The sequence below is a fragment of the Hippocampus bargibanti genome, linkage group LG07 (assembly GCF_051943395.1).
Source record: "Hippocampus bargibanti isolate YZ-2025 linkage group LG07, ASM5194339v1, whole genome shotgun sequence".
NCBI lineage: Eukaryota > Metazoa > Chordata > Actinopteri > Syngnathiformes > Syngnathidae > Hippocampus > Hippocampus bargibanti.
Genome location: NC_142740.1, coordinates 14,104,129 through 14,120,559, shown reverse-complemented (window position 1 = coordinate 14,120,559; position 16,431 = coordinate 14,104,129). Strand labels below are relative to the sequence as shown.

The 16,431-nt window shown below is 42.9% G+C and overlaps 1 protein-coding gene across 1 annotated transcript; it reads left to right on the top strand.

The window, feature by feature from the left end:
• The first annotated feature begins 810 nt into the window (after positions 1-810).
• ankrd24 (ankyrin repeat domain 24) lies at positions 811-15,542 on the top strand. Its single transcript, XM_089001779.1, has 22 exons — positions 811-953; positions 2,407-2,537; positions 3,179-3,267; positions 3,364-3,428; positions 3,505-3,562; positions 4,479-4,549; positions 4,633-4,739; positions 6,369-6,535; positions 6,667-6,689; positions 6,871-6,963; positions 7,021-7,122; positions 7,196-7,315; positions 7,408-7,537; positions 9,011-9,180; positions 9,449-9,612; positions 10,121-10,842; positions 10,944-11,260; positions 11,391-11,624; positions 11,922-12,098; positions 13,122-13,271; positions 13,377-13,442; positions 14,269-15,542. The coding sequence occupies exons 1-22, from the start codon at positions 918-920 to the stop codon at positions 14,335-14,337; spliced, it is 3,261 nt and encodes a 1,086-aa protein (XP_088857905.1). The 5' UTR covers positions 811-917; the 3' UTR covers positions 14,338-15,542.
• The last annotated feature ends 889 nt before the right edge of the window (positions 15,543-16,431 follow it).

The window sequence follows — 16,431 nt, the reverse complement described above, 5'->3', positions numbered from 1 at the left end:
TGGGTTAATAGAAAATAATGATGCAGGGGGAACATGTGGAGAAAGGAAAATTGGAGATTTGGAGAAAAAAATAGTGATCTCATACAGTGGGAGATAATCACAGAGAACGGCAGGAATAAAAATTTCATGGAATCACACAGTGAGAACAAGGCACCGTGGAATATTTCACGGAAATTAACACAGCTTCTTCATTATGAAGGAATAAATTTTGTTTGTGGGGTTTTCTCTGAACATCACCGTTCTGGGTGTTATTTTTCCTTGCAAATAGCAATATTTTACTGCCATGATGAATATGATAGACCAGTACCGTTAGAATATGTAGTACTTGTATTTACTCCCCCCTAGTGGTAGGAGCTTCGCATTGGTGAGGTATTGCTATTCATTCACCCTGTATTTCATACAAAAAATAGCCTGCGTTCAATGAAAGTATTTCCGAGTTTTGTTTACTTACAAGTGTCCTTGTGAGTTTTGAAAGGCGCAATTATTATTATTATTATTATTATTATTATTATTATTATTATTATTATTATTATTATTATTATTATTATTATTATTATTATTATTATTATTACCAATTTAGCTTCATCAACGTCGCCACTGGTTCGACTAACTTTTCAAAACAATAACAAAATTTAAGTTTACAAACTCGTTGTTTGGTCTTGGAAATGGATACCAAAGATGAGCGATTTAAAAAGTTGCATGCTTCTTTCGCAACAAGGTTTTTGTGTGTGCTGATTGGTTCATTCGATGATTTGGGCGGAGCTTGTGCCATATCTGCCTGGTGATACCTGTTGAGTTGGAGAGCTTCAATCGTGGTGGGACACAGGTGGTTCAAGTATAGTTTCTTTTGGTTTTTATTACGTTTGTTTTATAAAATTAACATCGTTTTGGTACAGTTTTCACAAAAGGAGTGCAACATGAAGAGTCTTAAGGCAAAGTTTAAAAAGAATGAGGTAAGTGTAAAGTCTGAATCCAGATGGATGATGTCTTTTTTATTTTGTATGTATTTAATGGTTTGGGGGAGGGTCATTGGAGTTCAGTATTACCACAGCAGCATGGCAAAGGGGCTGCCTCTTGACTGCTTCTCAAGCAGAAGCTTAGTGGCCAATCGAGCTCAGGTAGCATTCAATGATTCACACGTACACACACACGCGCGCGCACACACGCTCCCCCACACACACACGCGCTCACGCACGAGTTACATTGCACCATCCTGGTGTCACCTGAAGGAGTGTCAAGCTCATTTTTGTTGCGGGCCACATTGTAGTTATGATTTCCCTGAGAAGGCTGTGAATTTTTTTGAAACTGTGTAAATGTTTAATCATATCCGCATATTACGTATGCAGTGCCCAACAATTTGGCGGATAACTAGTTATTAAATCAATGATGCTTTGTTCAGCCATTTTTATATGTAATAAGTACAGAATGAAATAATTCTTGCACTATGTCTATGTTATTAAGGATTAAATATATGAAATTTTGGTTTAGACTTTCACATGCTTGATTTGCTCTCACAGACTACACAAGATGATATTGTGGGCCAGATCCGGGTTGAGTTTGACACCAGTAAACCAAAGTACATGTAATCCATCCATCCATTTTCCGTGCCGCTTATTCCTCATTAGGGTCGCGGTGTGCTGGAGCCTATCTCAGCTGTCTTCAGGCATGAGGCAGGGGACACCCTGAATTGGTTGCCAGCCAATCGCAGGGCACACAAAGACATACAACAGTCACTCTCACACTCACACCTAGGGACAATTTGGAGTGGCCAATCTGCCTGCCATGCATGTTTTTGGAGTGTGGGAGGAAACCGGAGGACCCGGAGAAAACCCACACAGGCCCGGGGAGAACATGCAAACTCCACACAGGGAACCGGCAACCTCTGCACTGTGAAGGCAGTGTGCTAACCACTCGACTACATGTAATCGACTACATGTAAACGTTTTTCTGACGTCAGTTAAGAAACAAAAAAGTGACGTCGGTCGTCCTTTAAATAATATAATCTCATGCTTTAATACTACATTAGCGGTACGGAAAATGGAGGGATGGATAGGTTCCTTCAAATCTCTACTGTACAATGTACAGCCGGAAAGTGAACCTCCCAACCCCTCCATTCCTGCCACCGAGCAACGTACAGCTGCTCTTATTTGCTGAGTCCTGATCTGGAACGACAACGGCACGCAGCCACAGGGTGCAACAACCGCAGGGTACAAGGCTTAAAAGGGTGAACAAAAAAATACATGCTTTTTGTCATTGTCTCAGCCTGCTCCCGCTTCTGAATATGTAATATTTCACAGCAGTGAACCTGGAGTAAAACTTAGTTTAACCGTGCTTTTCCATTGCTGTGTCATGCCTTGTTTATATAATTGTGTTCCTTTTTTTTCTTTTCAACCCGGATCCAATAAGAGTCAGGACTGGAGTAAGAGTGACGAGAGACTCCTCCAGGCTGCGGAGCAAAATGAACCAGACAAAGTGTCTGCCCTCATCCTTAAAAAGGGTCTCTGCCCCACCAAGTTGGATGCTGAGGGCAAGTCGGCGTAAGTGGGTCATTCGACTGCCTGTCACTTTTACGAGTCATGAGCCAAAATGCCAACGAGGACGAGATTGCTGAGAGGGACAAAATACATGCATGTGTGTGTGTGTGTGTGTGTGCGCGCGCGTGTGTCTTTATTTGACCAACATTTATCACAGCGTTTTACATTATTTAACACTCTTATATAAATTCATCCAATCTTCAACAACAAAGAGCTGCAATGTTCCAAAAATCATCACAGTGTTATTTTTGTATCCTAAGTGCAAAGGCCTCTAATCCATAAACAAATTCTATTCAAGAATTCCACAAAACTGCTGAACAGCAAGCCAAGAGTGAAGAACTCATTTTGAGTCAAAAATATTATATTGGTCAGAGGAAAGCGTTTGCCCTGTGTATGATTCCAAGTCTACCCCCCAAAAAATGTTATTGATTTACATAGTCAATCCTGACGATTTTGCAATAGACAGGTCAGGGCGGTGAAAGGGGATGAACAAATTGCAGTAGTCAAAATTCAGCCCGATCATCAGGATTTATTCTGCCACTCTTAATTTGCACGACATAAAAACATGATTTACAAACAAATCAAATCCCCGCTATTTTGAGAATAAGTAAATGCTTAAGAATAACTCACTCTCCTTCCGGCAGCTTCCATCTGTGTGTGTCTCATGGGCATGTCGACTGTCTGGAGGTTATCATTGCTCACGGAGCAGAACTCAATGTCACAGACGGTGCCGGTGTGGTATTGCGCAGCACATACACACAAAATATAACCACACAAAGCAACATTATCCATCAAGTCCACCATATTGTTTGCTGATTTTAATTGCTAGGCTTTGGCGCCCTTCACCTCGCAGCCAAAAACAGGCAGGCCGAATGCTTAAAGAGACTTTTACAGGTAAATGATGTTGACAGCATACATTTTCCGTTCATCATCAAATGTAGCAAATTTTGTCTCACTATGTCGATAACAGGAAAGACTGGAAGTAGATTGCACAGACGCCATTGGGAGAACACCCCTCCATCATACAGGTACGGTTGCACACTTTGACCAAAGTCAATTACATATTTTGATCACTTTAATGAGTCACAGAAAATATTACATACACTATTTTCTGCACTATAAGGTGTTTCATATTATAAGGTGCACCTTCAATGAATGGCCTATTTTAAAACAGCTTTCATCTGTAGTGTGCACTACATTATAAAACACAGAAAATAAGGGCTGCAATTGTGGCCGAGGTTGCACAATGTATCCACTAGACTATATTAAAGGGAATACAATACAATACGGTACAGTTTTGTTGATATAGAGCCTTCTTAGCCGCTATAGTTGTAACACCAATGAATCTATGTCTCCACATGACTTCTGGATGCATAGAACAGTGATATCTCGCTACGTTGCGCTTTGCTTATCATGGTTTCAGTGCTTCGCTGATTTTTTTTTTTCAGGGAAAAAAAATAATGAAAAAAAATGCTGAATTACTCATTACTGAGAGATTTTGTCCAAATGGTGCCCAGCGGTGACTTCACCCAATGACAGCACAATATCTCGTGGTTTACAGCCATGTGGATTAACTGTGCAGCTTCTCAGCCCTGCCCAGCACCCCCTCTGTCTTAGCACGTGGGTTTTATTATATAGCTCCACTAGCCGAATTTTCGTCTATAGCATTAATTGCGAAAAACAGGGGATTACTGTATTTTCCCCATTAATAGCAAAAACGGGGGATTACTGTATAGTATTTGTTTTCCAAATTCTTGAAGTGGGGCAAAATCTTTCCCAATAAAATATTTAAAATATCTGTACGGCTCAATAACATTTTGGAAAACATTGTCCTCAATCTGGGACGAATTTTGATCCATAATTTATGCAGGTGCACTTTACATTGATTAGAACGCCACTTCATTGAAAAGAGCAAGGCACATTGATTAACAATTTTATTTACAGCGGTCAGTGGCTGCGTATCCTGCACTGAGATCCTGTGGGACTTCAAAGCCGATCTTGATGTGCAGGATGGGGTATGTTCAAAAATAATGAGTTAATATAATAGTTGCGGTCATACTTTTTTTCCTCCTACCCACACCTTCACCCCCACCTTCAGGATGGAGCCACAGCTCTCATTCTGGCAGCGCAAATGAGTCGAGCGGAGCTGTGTGTCTTTCTGATGGGTCGAGGTGCCAACGCAAACATTCAGGACAACCAGGGGAGGTACACAACTCTTCATCTGTGCTCCAGCCTCAGGCCGGCTGGAAGTTACGTGTCTGTCAGTCTGGTCGTAGCAGCTGCTAAATTCCGGACAGATAGAGCCGCAGACCTCTATGGGGCTATTATCGCAGCAGTGGGGTTGTGCTGTTTGCAACAGAGGAAGGATTCATTGGGAGAGTCTGCGGCATTTGGATAAGATTTCAAGGGTGGTAGTTCAAGGCCTCTGGCGGGGGTCAACAACTTTGACGTTGGAGGAAGCAAACATGTTGATTTGGTCTCAACCTGTACCTCAGTATGAAGCTGGCATTGAAACAAGAGTTGTGAATATTCAGCGGGTGTTATCGGCATCTCTATATATGAGACCCTGCAGTGTTTGTAATTGCATAACATGGAAATGGGTCGTTTTTAATGCAATGATTCCCAGCTGGGTGCATTTTTGTGCCATAAGAGCTCATCGAGTGCACTCAGAAAATTAAATAATTTCACTCAGTTGAACAGAAAATGATTACAGTAGTCCCCCGTTTAACACAGTTAATGGGGACCAGAACCCCCTGCGATAGGTGTAAAACCTTAAAGGACAACCGACGTCACTTTTTGGTTTCCTAACTGACATCAGACAAAACGTTTTATAGCATCTAAAATACACCAAAAACACGCAGTATATTTTTATTCAAATGCAAAACACCAATAAAAATGACTTAAAGTGTCCAAAATCAGCAAAAAAATTGAGCTGCGAATTGGGCATTTTCAGAAAGTCCGGCCCCCAGTTGGTGACGTCACGCCAAGACGTCTTGCATTGCTGGAGAATCCAAACAATGGCTTCAGATTCGGAGAATATGCTTTCCTGTTACACATCCCGTTATGAATATGATTCAAATAGTTCTGAAGAGGAAAGCATACATGTTTGCAATCGATTAAAGCATTTATTGCGTGCCATTTTGAGGCAACATTGGGGGTGAAATCGATCACCAGAAAAGAGGCACAAAATGGCGACCTCCTGTTGCCACCCCCGTTTCCACAGGCTGATAAATTCCTTATATGGAGCTTGGACGCCCTCTTCTGGCGGCTTTTGGGTGCAACACCGTTTTCAGACCAAACATGTACAGCAAAATACATTGACGTGATGGAAGGACTGCTACGATGTGTCTCTTTTTTCGGTTAGGGGGCATTCCTTTAGTGACGTCACGTACGGACTCGTCACCAACTCAAAAACAAGACTTCCTGAATATTCAGAGCGAGTCTTAACATGTAAAATATAGCTACTATATGCAGTGGAATCTTATTAAAATACGCTCAGTGGAAGTCATTTGAAGCCATTTTACAAATTATGGACACAACTTGTCTGGAGAAATCGGTTGTCCTTTAATAATGAAGGGACCAGTTTGGCATTTTTTTCTGGCTTCCACATACCTTACAGTAGCAAGTAGAAATTTCAGGAATAGTGTTATAACATCAACACTTCTTGACATGCAACATAACAAACTACACAGAAGAAATATCTTTGTCAATTCTAATCCGCTTATCGTCACAGCTGTTTTCGGGGACGAGGGGGCTATACCCTGAACTGGGCAGCATTTCGTTACTCTGAATAATGTTCATGGTCAAGTGTGATCTGGTTGTATCTTCAATCAGGACTGCGTTGATGCTGGCCTGCGAGAGCAACAGTGCAGAAACCGTGGCCGTCCTTTTGAGGGGAGGCGCTAACACGCAACTGCTCGACGGTCTTGGAAACAAGGCGGATGACTACAGCGCTGACAGCCAGCACATAATGCACATGTTGCAAAACGGAGCACCGCCTGGTATGGCATAAGTGTCCAAGTCGTATGAGTTGGAAATAGAAAACATACAAATATGATCTTGTGTATATTTGTGCACATAGTGACATGTATCTCAATGTCAGGAATTGTTCTCTCTTTTTCTGCATCCATATTGTCAGAAGGGACAGACGAGGAGGTAATGTCGCACGGCTATCAAACTCCGTTCCCATTAGGTCTATCATCATATTGTTTTTTACATGACTGCGTGTCACGCTTTCATTCCTATTTTAAATTAAATCTGACACGATCGTATCAAGAATTTCTTAATTTCCTTTCAATTTAATCAGAGGGCTTCCCTTTCTACCCCACCAATACAGACCAGCCAGAACAACACACGGGCCTCACTGGTGCAAGGGGATAGTGCCCCTCGCAAAAGGAAAGCCCCTGCCCCACCGCGCTCTTCTCACCAGGTACCTCTCAGCCCGTGTTTTACAAAATGCTCTTTATTTATAACCACGATCATTCAGGATTTGCCGCCCAGCCCCTATCCACGTGGTCCCGCTCCCACCTTTCAGTCACCCAAGCCCCCTTCTCAGTCACCCTCTCCTCAGCCCCCAGAATCACATCAGGTTAGAGATGTGTTTGTTTTTAAGTCATTCATCATTTCATATACAGTAACATCAATAAATACTTTGCCGTAAGGTGGAAGATGAGGAGGTGTTTGAGGAGATTCGGCGACTACGTCTTGAGCGAGGTCGTTTACTCCAAAAGATAAAATCCTTGGAGCAGCAGCAACAAAGTGCCCTTTCTGCCTTGGAGGAGGTACTACAATCCTGATGCATGTTTATTTCTATTTTTTTAATTGCAAATTAGCTACAAAATGTCGGATGATTGTCGTGTATGGACTACATTAGCTATCCCAACTGAAACGGCGCCTCAAAGAAGCAGAAGCCGAGAGGGACAAGTTGATTGAGGAGCTGAATGGATTCAAAAGCATTGGGGCAAGCGACTCAGAGGATATGGAGGAAATGTTTGACTTCCCAGGTATGTAATTTGTAATTCCTGAGCATTTTAGTAGCCGCATTACTAATCACGGCAAAAACCTGACAAGGGAAAGTTCTTCATCAAGTACCAAACATGGGAGGATGTTTTCATTTTTTTTTCAATTTAAAGTTTATTATGATTTCACAGGTCATACAGTCAATGAAAAGAAAATAAACATACAACTCATTTCTACATCGATTAATACTTTGGAGTAGTTCCATCATAAAATAACCAAAACTAGGTGAATAATACAAAACATGTAAGGACTAGTAATGTACTCAATAATACAACTGTGTAACCATTTTTATAATACAGTATAATAAAATGAAAACAAAGAAAGAAAAGAGAAGAGAAAAAAAATAACTAAAATAAAATATTTGACTCTTAACGCTTTCTGTTACGGGGGGATTTAAATGCAGGCTCAAAAAGGACAGAGTAAAGAGAGTGGCTTTAAACAAATAATGTTCGTATTGGATGCTTTCAATTCAAAGGGATTTTATTTTCCACTCTTTATTTTGCTTTAGGATGGCAGCAAAAGCACCGACCGGTCAATCAAAAAGTAATCATCATTATCACGGAAGTATGTCGAAGGGGTTTGGAGCTAACCGAGGGACCAACTACTTGCATTTTTCCACAAATAATAACTAGCCAGGATTCACTTTTGAGTATTTTGGACAGATGTTCCAATACTTCCATATAGCCACATAGCATGCTACTTAACTCATTCGTTGACATCCCAGAATGTATTCGGACATTGAAAAATGTGATGTGGAGCGCCATTGTCGAATTTGCTCAGGTTTCGTTTTTTCTTGCGAAGGATGCCGATAGTGTTGGTCAGACCTCTGGGAATGTTTTCACTTCCGCGGGCTGTGCAGTATTTGCCTTTTGTCCATGTTAGCGCTTTTTTACAGCTTCAGCTGATGTTAAAGCGCTATATAAAATCAATATGTAGTTTTTGCTTTTTTGAGTGTTGCTGTGCCAATGACCATTTTGTGTTTGGGAGCCTTTTACTGAGCGAGTTGCTTGTTCTGTAGCCACAATGGGACATAAGTCTTCTTGTGCCGGTCCCAAGCCCGGATCAATACAGAGGGTTGTGTCAAGAAGGGCATCCGATGTAAAAGCATGGCCAAAACAAACATGCAGATCAAAACTCTAAAGATGGAGGACACTGATTTGCGGTGGTGACCCCTTGAAGGGAAAAGCCGACAGGAACAGAAGATGTATGTTTTGTATTTTGTACATCTCATATTACTCCAGAGCCATATAACTTAGGAATGAACTCTTTTTTTCTGATGAAAGAAGAGAGTCGAAGGTTTCTTGCGCGGAACTGAGTGTTTATGTTGTCCTGAAAGACAATATTCTGTGGGTCCTGCAATTTGAGTGAAAATGGCACTCAAGTGGACACGTTTTTGCACATCGTCTGACAGTGAATAAGTTAATTTTGAGCTTTTTGTTCTTGAACATGCCCTCCAGAGAGGTTGCTCTCCAAGCGCTCCAGGGCCACAACTCGCGACGAGACTTCCTCCGATGTGGAATCAGCCAGCCCGTCTCCTACCCTTGCAGACGGTGCAAGTGCAGAAGCGTTACAACAAAAAATAGAGGAGCTTACATCACAGAACGCTGAGCTTATTCTCAAAGTTCAGGTACAAACGCTTTTCAGTTTGCGGAGAGGACAACCTCAGACCCTCTCATGAGAAGGTGTCTTTTATGTCACGATGAACTTTGTGATGTCATATTCATCCAGTGCGCCTCAGTTAAGACGTGCATTTATGCTTCCTTCAATGATTGCCAATTTGGCAACATGGCCTTGTTTTTTTTTACCAAACACATGTATTGTTCTTACTTTATTTAACATGAAAAACTAAGTTGCCACGTTACATTTCTTGCTCCGCTATGTTTGTCTTTTTACAGATGCTGGAGATGTTTGAGAAGGACGACACCGACATGCAAAGCCCTGGATCGGACTTTGTCCCCATAGCGCAGTACGAGACCATTAGGAAAGAGTTTGAAGCCCTGCAGGAACGCTACTCTCAGGCTCAAACACTCAGTGGGGAGATCGGTGAGGTGGAGAAACGGTAAGATGAGAACTTGGGTAATCCTACACCTACTGGTGTCACGGTTTTGCAAGGTGGTGATGGCGGGTTCGGATCCCAAAAAGCAGGCAGGAGGGAGCAGGAGGTTGTTTGACAAATTGTATTAAAATAAAGTCATCAGGAACTGAATGGAAAAAATACAAAGTAGCAAAAGAAGACCAAAAGTAAAAGTCCGCCAAGGTTAAACAAACACGTACACAATGCACCTACTGGTGGCTCACAACGATGCTAAACAAATCATATTGGCTTGCTGTGGTGACCCCTGTTGTGGACAAGCTGCAAATTCCAGTAACATCCTCGGAACAAATTTCTCAGTTTTTTTTCTTTCTGTGAGAGAGACATTAGCTATTTGCCCCCCAAAAAAGAGGCCTCTGAAGCCCTGATGAAATCAAAATTCGTGTAAGGACATATGTTGAAATGAGACATCTCATCTGAAAAAAAATCGATTTGACCTTTATTTATGATCACTGATCTTTGCTTTGGTCGGCAGAGGGGATGAAACTTCTCAGGCTGGGTTTTCAGAGAGTCCGGACGCTCTGAAGGACAAGTTGCATAGCCTTCAGGTACATTTGGCTTCCTCCCAGTCAGAGCTGGTGCAGCTAAAGGAGCAAATGCGGCTTGGGGTGTTCTCGGTGGAATGTGGCGAAGGAGATAAAGCTGCTACAGCAGGTGCCAATAAGGTTCCAGATCCCGAGGCCCAGCAGCTGAAGGCAAGAGTGGGCGAGTTGGAGGAGGAGCTCGCTCAGAGTCGCGCCAAAGCGGTCGCTAAGACTTCAGAGGACAAAGACAGAATCAAACAGCTGACGGAGAGAGTTGAGAAACTCCAAGCCGCCCTTGTCCAGAAAAAGTCAGAAGCAGGCGACCAAACAGAAACTGTGAAAGTTGGAGAAAAAGTGGTCGAGCTGGAGGCGAGCACACCACAGGGCGGGAGTACGTCGGGAGGCGCGGGACCGACCGGTGATCAGGTGCGGCGCCTTCAGCAACGTGTCGTGGAGCTTGAGGGCGAGCTGAAGAAGTGTGTGCCCCGTTCGGATCTGGAGGAGGTGCAGGTCACTCTGGGCGTACAATGTGAACAGCTGGCCAGGGAGAGAGCGGAGGTTGCAAGGAGGCTCAATGATGCGCTCCTGCAGTTGGAGAGGATAAGACCTCCAACAAATGGCGAGGACGAGGAGGAAGAGCACTCGGAGAGCTCGGAGCTCTCACTCACATCAGGTTTGGGCAAAATTACATTTCTCATTTATAGTTTGACCCCTAAACCTTTCGCAGATTTCTGTAAATATTGCTAGGACTGACCATGTTCTCGGTCCAATTAGAACCTTCCAGACGAACGCTGGCATCAGTCCGCGAAGAGTTGGAGGCGGCTCGCCAGGAAGCCGCCCAAGCTCTCGACTGCTTATGCGCCGAGCGCGAAAGCCGCGCCGACGATGCCCTGCGCCTGAAGGATGCCATGCCTCTGTCCAAACACAAAGAAGCGCTGGCTGCCGTGTCCGACCAGCTAGCACAAACCGTACAGGAGCTTGAGCGGGAAAAGATGCTGCGTATGGATGCTGAAGAGCACGCAACCGGATTAAAGGCCCAACTTGAAAAATTGTGTGAGGCGGTGCCTAAGGAAGAGCACGAGAAAGTTAAGGTTAGTGGCCAAGTTCGCTGGGATAGGTGCCGGCTCACCTAATGAAAATGCGGTTAAGTCAAGGCGAAGTTGTTTCCCCATCACCCTGAACCACAAAATAAACCCAAATGTTTACATTCTGCCCTGTAAGTCAGAGCTCCAGCGCTCCCTACAGGCCAGCGAGAGCAACGCAGCGACAACTCAAGAAGCTCTGAGTGACAAGGAGGCAGAGCTGCTGCAACTTAAATCTGAAAAGGCCGCCCAGCAGGGTCTCATCTCCAAGGAGGACCACGAGGCCCTGCGGTTGTCCATGCAGGCCGAGATCAATGCCGCCGCTGCCCGCTTCAACGATCTCACACGCAAACACGAGAAGACGTGCACTGAGGTATGCACGTGTGGTTTCCTATCACAAGCAGTCTTAGTCCACTTAGTCTTTATTTTGTCGGCTAGAATGAGCGTCAAGTTCCACCTTTATCTCTTTCCCGCCTTTGCATTATTTATACCCCCCTCCATACAGCATATGATTGAAGCTTTCACAAATCGCCCAGTCCAGTCAATACTAACTTCCTTCCAAGATGGAAATTTACAGTGTTCGTTCGGTCAATGAAGTCAGTAATCACATCAACACGAGAGGCACATGTTTCCTCGAATAACACAATGAGTGGTCGCCTCCCTTTGTAAGGTGTTCCAAGTGCAACGGGAGGCTCTCTTTCATAAGAGCGAGCGACAGGTTGCAGAGACGCAGTTGGCCGCTGTTCAGCAGCAGCTTCAAGAACTGCAAGCCAAGTCCAGTCATATCCAGGAACTGCACAATAACATCCAGCAATCACAAGGCCTGGTCAAGGAAAAGGACCGCAAGGTGAGACATTGCTAGGGTGCATTGATGATAATAATATTTCAGGGGGGGGGGGGGGGGTCGCAAACTTTGAACGTTTTTGTGTTGATGTTTTTGTGAGAGAAAATTGAGGCACTGTACTGTATGTATCTTGTGCCATGATGATAAATTCAAATGAGTTATGGATCTTTATTTAGAATGGTGCTTTGCTGTCATCTTGTGGCGGCTACATAATATTTCTCGCCTGTCTGAAAGGTATAAATTACAGAATGGCGACAAATATGGTTCCTAAAATGTGACAAAATGCAAGTACATGCTTCTATCCAGTGTGACCAGAAAATGTGCAGTTTTTTTTTACTATTGGTTGTTTCCGTCAAACTTAAGCTCCCGACTTCAGCCCATTTAGCGGTGAAAATGATCGGAGTGAAGCTTTACTTTGCAAGTCCAATTATGTTTTTTGTTTCGAAGGCCACCGTACTATGAGTAAATAGCGTCTGCAGGCATGTGTTGTAACTTCAGGTTCTATCTTTGTCTATATACACTGAAAAAAAGTGAATTTACTGGATCTAGATTATGTATTTCATTTCCTCTTACTACGTAAATGAAATTAAGTAAATTCAACGAAAACTTTTTTTTCCAGTGTACTGTAGTGTGTATTGTAGTGTGACACAGACTTTTTGAATGCTCTTCTTCTAGGTGGCAGAAGATTCAAAGAAAATTGTCCCCACTTTTGCCATTCGCCAACAAAATACTATTGGCTTCCTCCGAATATGCTATCAACATAATTTTCCGCGGTATACAGTGGCAATTTTCTTTCGTAAAATATGCGCCAACGTCCAGGAAAAGTCGGAAAAGGCTGCCGTCAAAAACAAACACAAGTGGTGGACAATACTTGGTTACACGGAAGTGAAATATATGATGACACAGCAAAATAAAAATAAGTCATGGCCTGTTACGATTCCGAAGTTTTGGACGAGTACGGGTTTATATGAACGTGACCACCATGAGCTCCTTAAAAACATGAACTTTAAACTGTTTCTGATGTAGATAACGGAGCTTTCAAAGGAGGTGTTCCGGCTAAAAGAGGCGCTTGGATCTCTGTCGCCTCCTCTCGGTATCACGTCCGCAAATCAGGGGAACCCGGGACAGCGAATGGCGCTACAGAACCGGGTTGCCGTACTTAGCCAACAGCTCCAGGTACCGAACAAATGATAATAATAATCATAATTTAAGAAAAACATGTAACATCTTGCTTGTAGTTATTTTACTGTCATAATTGTTTTTACCCTTTTATTCTTCAAGGATTGGGAAACAAAGCACAAACAGGTGGTGGCTGTGTATCGTTCTCATTTACTGGCGGCTGTGCAGGTCAGAGTCTCGCGAGAGTAACACGTCACGTCTCACACACACACACACGCACACATTACGCAGAAAAAACAACCTTGAGGTGGCTTCCAAGGGTACATTTAAAATGTAGATTAGTGCAATTTGAATGTCAAATGAATGTAAATGTCCTACTTTTGTAGGGACCTATCATAGCTGTGTCCGGCGCCACCATGTCTGGACATTAGGGATATATAAATAGGGCCGATACGACCAGTCAGACTTTAGTTCGCTGACGAAGCCTCTTGGATAGGAGGCGAAACGTCCGAAACCTTCACTTTTGTACAGATGACGGCTGAAGAAACCTTCTCATCGATGGACCACTCCTGTACGACTGAGAGCTTACACAGACGCCTACTTTTGTAGTTAACTGGTGTTAAAGAAGCAGAGTTATTGCTCAAAGGAGCTTTAGGGCATCTCTGGAAAGATCGCAAAACAATACAAAATAAAGATATGAGATGAAGCGGCCATTTCGTCATTATAACAAAAAAAAAACAATTAAAAGCATAGAGATGGAATTTATAAGCCATAAATATACAATAATGTTATTGTTGTAATATTTGGAGACGTAATAGTCAGTGTGTGATTAGATTTGATGTGAATGAACCATCCCCCAAGAATAAATTCTTCATTGTCTAAGACTGAAACATCAGGAGAATAAAATCACAGTTATGAAACTAGGTGTAATATTACAAGAATACTTTTAAAAAGTCCCCTAAAAACAGCCTTTAGACTAATGTGACATTAGTGACATCTTAACACATATCTGCATTCCCAATCAAAACTGAGTCGCAGTGTGCTTATCCAACAGGGTCATATGGACGAAGAGGTGCAACGTCTTCTCCTGCAGATTCTCAGGATGAGCCAACAGGGCCAATAACGTCCACGTCGCCCATCGTCAACTTTGCTACTGACAGATGGCGAGCTAAACTATCGCACACCTGGAATGAACACCTCCTAGGGGCTGTAAGTAACCGAGGGGATGACACGAGCAATGCTGGAGAATCGTTAAGGCTTATTTTTTGTTCCTTCCACAAATGCGCAAAAACAAGCATGTGTATTCTGTGAAAAAACTCATCTCATCTCATTTTCCGTACCGCTTATTCCTCATTAGGGTTGCGGGGGCGGCCCGGTAGTCGAGTGGTTAGCACACCGGCTTCACAGTGCAGAGGTCGCCGGTTCGCGTCCCGGTCCGGCCTCCCTGTGTGGAGTTTGCATGCTCTCCCCGGACCCGCGTGGGTTTTCTCCGGGTCCTCCGGTTTCCTCCCACATCCCAAAAACATGCATGGCAGGCAGATTGAACACTCCAAATTGTCCCTAGGTGTGAGTGTGAGAGTGACTGTTGTACGTCTTTGTGTGCCCTGCGATTGGCTGGCAACCAATTCGGGGTGTCCCCCGCCTCGTGCCCGAAGACAGCTGAGATAGGCTCCAGCAACCCCCGCGACCCTAATGAGGAATAAGCGGTACGGAAAATGAGATGTGAAAAAACTGTTGTCCCATAATTGACCTCCCAAAACTATCTCCACTTCATATTATAACGGAACACATGACAAAATTGCAAGAATCCATGTCTGAAATGTAACACTATTTAGGTGAATTGTGAGGTCCATACTTTGACATTGCAAACAGGTCACGTTAATCTGTCATTCTTTTTTTCCTGCCTAAAACTGTGTAAAAGATCATCAGGTGTGCGGAAGGAAAGAATTTGATTTAATTAGTCCAAAAATTAGCTTGCCCATTAATGCCAGTCATAAAATGACAACAAAAAAACCAGAAGGTATATTTTTGTCCTTGAGCTTCCCCTCCTTTTTTGAAGCTTTATTTGCCTTTGTGCTTCTGGCCGAAAAAGTGGGTGATATTCTAGAAGCAATACATGTTCAGCTTGAAGAAAGTTTGCGACTAAAGACAACAATAATATTTGCTTCAGCCTGCATTGAAGCTGTAAAACCATATCATGATACAAGTGTGCTGTGCCTTTTGGTAAAAACCGGCGTTGATTATTATTTTTACGATTGAGCTCCCTTTTTTTAACTGCATTTTTTCCCTTTTTGTTCCAAAATAAATCTGTGACACGTCATTTACTGGTCTTCTTGTTCACGCTAGCACATGTGAATATTAATAATAATAATTTGAAGCATAGACTGATTTTTCAGGAAGGCATATCGGCACAAAGCTTTCTTGTTGAATGACAATTCTGCCATGGAGCATAGCAGCAACCAAGCAGATCCAAGTTAGACAAGCAAGTCAATCCTATTTGTCCTCTCAGGGTGCCAGCATCCAAAAAGTATTCCATTAGAAAATATATTCCAATTTATCTGTTGTTTTCTTGAGATGTCTCTGCAGTTTGGACTTGCCACAGGACTTTTTTCATGCCATGGGTTTCACTTGCTATCTCTTCCCTACTTCCTGTTCCTTGGTTCAACTTCCTGTTTTTATGTCACCTTATTCGAAAGACCATGCCACATGGTCGCTGCGAGCGGGATATAGTTTTTAAAATGTGAGAACACCCAAAGACAAGAGGATAAATAGTCAAGTGTATCGCGTGTGCAACTTTTTTGTGAGTCAGTATGATGTTGCAGGGCATACAGAGTGCACCCGAAAATACAAAGATGAAATATAAAACACTCTACAATTAAAAAGAAAAACCATGGTTAATATCATGTCAAACCCATTTTACAACATTCCCCAATGAAAATGCATTAAAATGGCTTAGGCGTACTCTGGTACAACCCAGGGGAAACTTGGCTCCTCCCTAGCTTACAAAGCTTGTCTCTTAAATGAGGAGGCATCACTTCAACATATTTCAACTGTCTTCAGCGAATTCAGAACTAGTGAGCCATGATGTGTAGGAATTGCTGTAGTAGTACAGTTATTGGTCAACACGTTTCCCCATATTACGTATTTATTTTTAATCTGAGATGCGAACAAACATTTCCCCACGATTTTTGTGTGTGTGAACACTGATTCTGAATTT